Source organism: Schistocerca cancellata, chromosome 5, assembly GCF_023864275.1.
Source record: "Schistocerca cancellata isolate TAMUIC-IGC-003103 chromosome 5, iqSchCanc2.1, whole genome shotgun sequence".
NCBI lineage: Eukaryota > Metazoa > Arthropoda > Insecta > Orthoptera > Acrididae > Schistocerca > Schistocerca cancellata.
This window is the reverse complement of record NC_064630.1, coordinates 585,335,216-585,342,915: the sequence shown is the minus strand read 5'-3', so window position 1 is coordinate 585,342,915 and position 7,700 is coordinate 585,335,216. Positions and strand designations below refer to the sequence as shown.

Below are 7,700 nucleotides of genomic sequence, written 5' to 3'. Positions count from 1 at the left end.
GGATTTTTACCATCCCACACTCATATCTAAATATCATTTGTTTGAGACAGTAGAAGGATGAGTGGTTCTAGAATTTACACAGAAGAATCCCAAATCACTACAATACTGCTATAGACAACACATGTAACTTGAAACATTAGCCATCTGAAGAGGGGTATGAATGCCTGAAACTAGTTATCACTGTAAAATAAAAGCATTTATAATTACTTGTGGTTGTGTTAGTTATCTACCAACATTACATAGTATTTTTCAGATAAATGTATAACTGTTTTTTTTAAAGTCCTAGTACACAACTTAATAATCAGTTTCAGATTCAAAACTTGCAACACGAAGGAAAAAGTTCAGATAGTGCCAATATGTCATAAAATAAACTGCAATCCTTAACTCTTTTATTGAACCAAATAAGAAATTTGTAATCATTATTTTACATAATTTTTAGAAAATTCCATTGGTCAACACTCAAAGATACCAAAAACTTTTCAGAGCTCGTGTTAGTATATTGGCCATCTTGTGTACATAGAGTATCCCGATGATCTGTGCAAATATAACATATTAATTGCAGAAAAAGACTTTGTATGCAAGTGCAGTGTGTGTGTTAGCTTCACTTTACTAACATTGTGTTAAGTAAAACCATGACCAAAAAACAATGCTTAAAATGCTACAAAACGGGCGGATGATGCTTGATCTCCACAGCTGTAAATCACCAGTGTAATATCACCAAAAATATTTATGTGAAAGTATGTGTTTTTGCAGGAAATACACAGTATGTACTTTCGTTTTCTATACATAGACTGTTTGTTCTCAACCTAATGAAGAACCTGGAATCATAAGAAATTAACAATAATTTAGTTAATAGTAATACCAGCTGAAATAATGTTTAAGTGATCAGTATGCCCGATGCCTGATGATGACTACTGGTAGCTCAAATATGTCACTAATAAATTAATGAGATTAATAATTCTAAAAATTGTGACTAACTATAGTAAGTTACAGAAAATTATTCTGCCAGTACAGTTGATAATTACTAAGGCTCTAAATCAATAATCCTCAAGATATGTGTTCTGAGATAACTTGCACAGAAATTAAATTGTTACCCACCCATACTGTAATAATATCTATGTGAAGGAAATACCTGTCCTTCTCCAAGTGATATTGGGATAAATTTGGATCCATATTCTTTGCGCTGAGCAAATCTGTATAAATCTACAATAGGATTATACTGTGGTTCTGAGATAAATATAAGAGGACACATCACATCAGAATCCTCATAAGCTTTTTCTATATCAAAATGTGGTGGTTTCACAAACTTCATCCCCATTTTAGACTGTATGAAGTCTCTCACAAAATATAATAACTGCAACAGAAAAAATAAATGTTTAAATTGTTGTCATTTATACTAATGGACTAATGGAGCCAGAGAACAAATTAAATGCTGGGTTGTAAAATGAGTCATGCTATAATAATATACAATTACATAATATAATTAAATAGATGAGAAATGGTATTTGTATGTGTGAATACAAAATCAGCAGCTCTTTGCTCTTGTTAAAAATTAAGCCAACAGTATCAAGTGATTCTGCAACTATGAATCATTAAAATATATGTAATGATAATTAAAATGTATGTACAAGTCATATGTAAGAACTTGTAAAGTATTGAACATATTATTTAATGATGAGACAACATAAAAGATATATAACAGCTATTTATATTCACTGAGGAGCCAAAAACATTATGACTACATGCTTAATAATGTGTTGCTTCACCTCTGGAATGCAGCACAGCAGCAATTCTGCATGGTGTAGATTTAAATATATGTAGTAGGTTTCTGGAGGTAAGAAGCATCACATGTTCATAGATAGGTCACATAAATCAATAATTTATAGAGCAATGGTTTGTGGGTGCAGAGCTGATACACAACAGCATCTCAGATGTACCCCAGTGGGTTCAGATCAGTCAAATTTGGCTCACTATCGTGTTCCTTATAGCAATGTAGCATGATAAGTATAATGTTGGGAGATGTCATTACTATCAAGAAAGAGATAAAGCATGTAGGGCGTGCAAGTGATCCACAATAATGACATGGACAATAATGTTCCCACTGTCCACAACTTTTATGGTGCCTCCAATTACTACAACATGTCTGATGGAAGATCAGGCATATGACCCCGCCCCCCCTCCCCCAGCCCTGTGTTTGTATTGTGGCGCATGCTTCAAGCAGCTGTGACCTGGTGCAACAAGAGATGTGGTTTATCTGAACAGGTCACTTTTCCACTGTTCCACAATTCCAATTCTATGATACTGTGACCACAGCAATTGTTACTGATGATGTCACTGGATCAACATGGGTGAACAGGTTGCAAAGTGTGCTGAATGATTTGTGCCTACTCCAGCACTGTACTCTATCATCAGACCTGACTACTTATCCTGCTTTACAGAGTGGTCAACAATTTGATCTTCACATTCTGTGATTAAGAATGCACATCAAAAACTGTGTTGCCTATTAGTGGTTTTACTGTGCTTCAATGACTTTCTGTAGTCCTCACAGCAGTAGCACTGAAACAGCTGATAAGCATTGTCATTTATGAGATGTTCCTGGTGATGGGTGGTATCAGTCTGCCCTTTGTCAAAGGAACTGATGGCAACTTCTTTTTCCATAACAGCCCATACCATACTAGAATTATTCCTCACGTCCCTGCTCCACTCACATAATTTCCTTTGGATGTTATGTGCCTGCAACATCAGCATGCACCATTCAAATTACACTCTAAGTGCTCTGACATCAGCACCAACTGTGTGAAGTGGTACATGTTACTTTGGACACATTACAGATCTTTTCATATGTTATTAAAATATATCATGCTTTTTACTATTCATCCATTTTGTGTGTTACACAATCAGAACTTCTGTTCAGTGAATGTTCTTGAGTTTAAGTATGCCTACTTCCCAGAAAGTTAGCTCTGCAACTCACTGCAATATACATATTAATTAGTTCTTACTTTATTATAGTGTAAGTATGTTAGGGTATTTAGGTTTTTAACTTTTGGGTCCTGTGTGATAAATGTGAATGTTGCTGCAGGTTAGTCATTCTGTGAGAAATGTGTCAGCACTGTGAGCTGATATTTCATTAGGGTGATTATAGCAGGGAGTCCTTTAAAGAAGCGGATATGGCACTTCCATGGAGTTGTAGATTATGTTGTTGAGACAAGAGAATCATTGAACTGGTAAGAAAGATCTGTGCTCTTCTAACAGAATTAGAAATGGCATACTTTGAATTAAACTGGTTGACAGGAGAAAGAACTGGGAAAATGTAACAAGTTACAAGCAAAAGAAGGAAACCTCAGAAATCACATTTCAAATTCCAATTATCAATAAGTATAACTTGTTCCTGAAAAGCATCAATGAGACTAGGTCAAGTAAAAACAAAAGAATTCTGCATATAGGTTGCAGCTATGGGATGGGTATAGGTCAAATGCTACAGAAAAGTAGATGTAGAATACGCTATAAGATGGTTGGTTGTTTGGGGAAGGAGACCAGACAGCGTGGTCATCGGTCTCATCGGATTAGGGAAGGAAGTCGGCCGTGCCCTTTCAGAGGAACCATCCCGGCATTTGCCTGGAATACGCTATAAGAGTCAGGAAACATAATGCCAAAGTTTTCTAGATGAGAGAGAACATAGGGGCGCTGTCCAGAGTTTTTTGATGAAAACTATTATGTACTTATAGTACAAAGAGCATGAGAGGAGCCTGGCCACCTACTTAGAGTATCATACTAAACATGATCTGGATGAAATAGGAGCAGCAACAGCACACATTTGTGTGTGGTTTGCAGAGGTTTTGCAGTGCTTTAACAAGCTCTGGGTTTACACAACTGTATAAAGAAAGTGCTGAGTGGACTGGTTTTGGCTGAAAAAATCTCCTACCTGTGCTGAAATATTGCTTCAACTGGAAAATGTGTATTAAAGTTGTCTTTATAAGTTACTAACCAGAGTTTAGTAATGCTCTCTGTTTCCTCTAAAATTTAGTTATGTTGCCTACTTATGATCATATTGTTTGCTGTTATTTCACTTTTCTGCTAGCTGTGTTATTTTGTATAACTGTTTACTATAAAGAGTAAATATTTTGTAGAATAAGTTGGAAGAAGGGATGGAGTGTGAAAGGAACAAACAAAATACATCTTCTGTATTTTTCATTTTTTGAATCAAGGACTCTTACTTCTCTATAAACTGAGTTCCCTATCAAATACATTTTTAAGATCATATCTGCTTCTCAGAAATCCTATTATCCAATAGAACAGTAGGCCCTAATTGTCATTTATACAGTTCAAAAATTTAAATTATTCCTTTACATCCAGATCATCACCTATTGCTCACCATTTCTTGGCCCAAGCATTACTTATAAGAATGGATCACGCATTGCCTCCAGCACTGGATACTGTACTTCTCTAATACTCACTATTCTGTCCACTTTTTAATAGCAACATTACACACAAATGTGGACACACTGCCCTGAGTTCCCATGGGCCTGACCCAGCCTTCAACATGAATTAGTGCTTTCCATCTCAATTAATATTGGGATTGAGCTGTTTCCACCTTTCCCTTAACATCACACAACATTGTAGCCATCTCCCACAAGAATCCATCATCATGTCACCTTGTTGGCTTTGTACAACATGGGTGGCCAGACATGCCTCCCGGGACCAAATTTCTCTCTTCTGGCAATGGTAGCATCAACTACACCTAAATCAAGGGGTTCTGTTGTGGGTCTTGGACAAGAACCATTGTTGGATCATAATATCTCCTTCTCTTTGGTGGAAAATGCTGCAAAACCTATGTGCTCATTGGGAATGAAAATTTTGGTGACTCAGTATGTGTTCTGGCTAAATATTGACTCCATCACAGACATGGTTGACCAAAATTCTGCCTGTTAGACCCCTCCTTGTTGCACCTCCCCAATGGTTCTCTCCTCGCCCAGATGCTACAGAACTGTATCCACACTTTCATGTTGCTTGAACACTTTCAGGCTCCATGTGGTTGGTCATGACTGATTCCCATTCTTATTTCCCTATTGTGTTCACTGTGTCTCATGTCCCTATTGCCCCGTACGATTATGGTCTTGGAAAAAGTCTTTGCCCTTGAAGGCAACACACATCTTGGGTTCTCAAAATGAGACAGGATTTAACTGCAATGACTCAAACAGTTTTGTGCCTATAATAGGATTCAACACCTTTGCACTGCACTTATCACATGGCCTCCAACAGTTATGTGGAAAGCTTTATCTGCACCTTCAGAACTCAGATCTGCAAGGAAACAATGTCCAACACTCCACCTCATTCCCCTGTAGTTTTCTAGAAAGTTACAGGGTCATCCCAAATTTATGGAGACTGGTGTAGCAGCTTCATGACATCCTCAAAACACCCTCTTTGATGTGCTATACCCACTACCACTGCATGTCATCATCAACACCAGTCTCTTACAAGTTGCAGGTTGCCCCCCCCCCCCCCCCCCAACTTCCTCCCCCACTCCTGTTTTTGATCACTGTATGCCACAGATCCATGTTATACACCATGGCCTTTCTCCACAGACCTCTGCAGTGACATTGAAAGCAGCTTCCCCTTCACCATCCCAGTCAGCAGCCACCTACTTCTACAGCCTTGGCAGACCATCTAGTCCTGTGGCAGTCTGAGCATATTACATCAAGCTTCAGCCTGCCTTGGCCTTCCACAGCAGTCCACATGGATACCAAGATGCTGTTGTTCCTTGTGACAACTCCTGTGGACCTGGCACTTTCTGTTTGGGATGGGAAGTGGACTTGGTAGTGCCATTCATTATTATCAAACTCTATGGCACCACTACTCAGATGTCACTATTCCTCAAGCACACTCTTTTATGGGATTATACCAGGCTCTGGCACATAAGCTGGCCCACGGCCAAGCTGAGGAATGATGGTGCAAGCATTGGAGTGCTGTACCATATAGGTTGTGGGGTGATTCTTGTGCATTCTATTTGTAATACATGGAACTCTGATATGGCTTGAATTTAACTAGTTTGGGAATATGGACTTGGGTTAGTTTGCATTATTGCTAGTCACATCTCGCATACATATCTTTCAACAATACCTGAGAAGGAAGGTTACTACCCACCATATAGCAGAGATGCTGAGTTGAGATAGGCACAACAAAGAGCTTCACACAATTATAGCTTTCGGCCATTAAGGCCTTTGTCAGCAGTTGACACACACACACACACACACACACACACACACACACACACACACACACACACAGAAACGCAACTTGCACACACATCTGCAGTCTCAGAGAGCTGAGACCACACTGCGAGCAGCAGCACCAGTGCCTGATGGGAGTCGTGAGTCGGTGGGGGTAAGGAGGAGGCTGGGATGGGGAGGGGGAGGGATAGTGTGGTGGGAGTCGTGGACAATGAAGTGATGCAGTTTAGACAGAGGGCAGGAGAGAAGGTGTGGAGGGGGGAGAGGGTAAGTAGCGGAAAGGAGAGAAATGAAAAGAAATTAAAAGACTAGATGTGGTGCTAAAATGACAGCTGTGTAGTGCTGGAATGGAAACAGGGAGGGGGCTGGATGGGTGAGGACAGTGACTAACGAAGGTTGAGGCCAGGAGGATTATGGGAACATAGGATGTATTGCAGGGAAAGTTCACACCTGTGCAATTCAGAAAAGCTTGTGTTGGTGGGAAGGATCAATATGGCACAGGGTGTGAAGCAGTCATTGAGATAAGGGATATCATGTTTGGCAGCGTGTTCCACTTGGGTCCACTTGTTTCTTGGCCACAGTTTGTAGGTGGCCGTTCATGTGGACAGATAGCTTGTTGGTTGTCATGCTTACATAGAATGCAGCACAGAGGTTGCAGCTTAGCTTGTAAATCACATGACTGGTTTCATTGGTAGCCCTGCCTTTGATGGGATAGGTGAGGTTAGTGACCGGACTGGAGTAGGTGGTGGTAGGAGGACGTATGGGGCAGGTCTTGCATCTATGTCTATTACAGGGGTATGAACCATGAGGTAAGGGATTGGGAGCATGGGTTGTGCAAGGATGGATAAGTATACTGTGTAGGTTCAGTGAATGGCGGAATACCACGGTAGGAGAGGTGGGAAGGATAGTGCGTAGGACATTTGTCATTTCAGGGCACGATGAGAGTTAATCAAAACCCTGGCAGGGAATGTAATTCAGTTGCTCCAGTCCTGGAGGGTACTGAGTTACAAGGGGAATGCTCCTCTGTGGCCGGACTGTGGGACTTGGGAAAGATAAGGCATGGGAGATTTGTTTTTGTCAACAAGCTGCTGTCCGCATGAATGGCCACCGACAAACTGTGGCCCGAAAACGAGTGGACCACTCTGTTGCTGAACACGCTGCCAAACATGATATCCCTCATCTCAATGACTGCTACATGCCCTGTACCATGTGGATCCTTCCCACTAACACCAGCTTTTCTGAACTGCACAGGTGGGAATTTTCCCTGCAATACATCCTATGTTCCCGTAACCCTCCTGGCCTCAACCTTCATTAGTCACTGTCCTCACCCATCCAGCCCTCTCCTTGTTCCCACTCCCACCATGCTATGCCTCCCCCTCCCTGCCCCAGCCTCCTCCTTACCCCCACCCAGTTACGACTCCCATCATGCACTGGTGCTGCTGCTTGCAGTGTAGTTTCAGCTCTTTGAGACTG

The 7,700-nt window shown here is 40.7% G+C and overlaps 1 protein-coding gene across 1 annotated transcript in view; it reads right to left on the bottom strand.

Moving 5' to 3' along the window:
- Nucleotides 1-650: 650 nt before the first annotated feature.
- The window catches only part of LOC126188700 (dynein axonemal heavy chain 12-like), a 30,036-nt gene continuing 22,986 nt past the window's right edge, over nucleotides 651-7,700 (bottom strand). The window contains exons 4-5 of the mRNA XM_049930308.1: nucleotides 1,133-1,354; nucleotides 651-806 (exon numbers count right to left, since the gene is read on the bottom strand). Coding sequence (XP_049786265.1) covers nucleotides 651-806; nucleotides 1,133-1,354 — 378 coding nt within the window. The remainder of the gene's footprint in view (nucleotides 807-1,132; nucleotides 1,355-7,700) is intronic.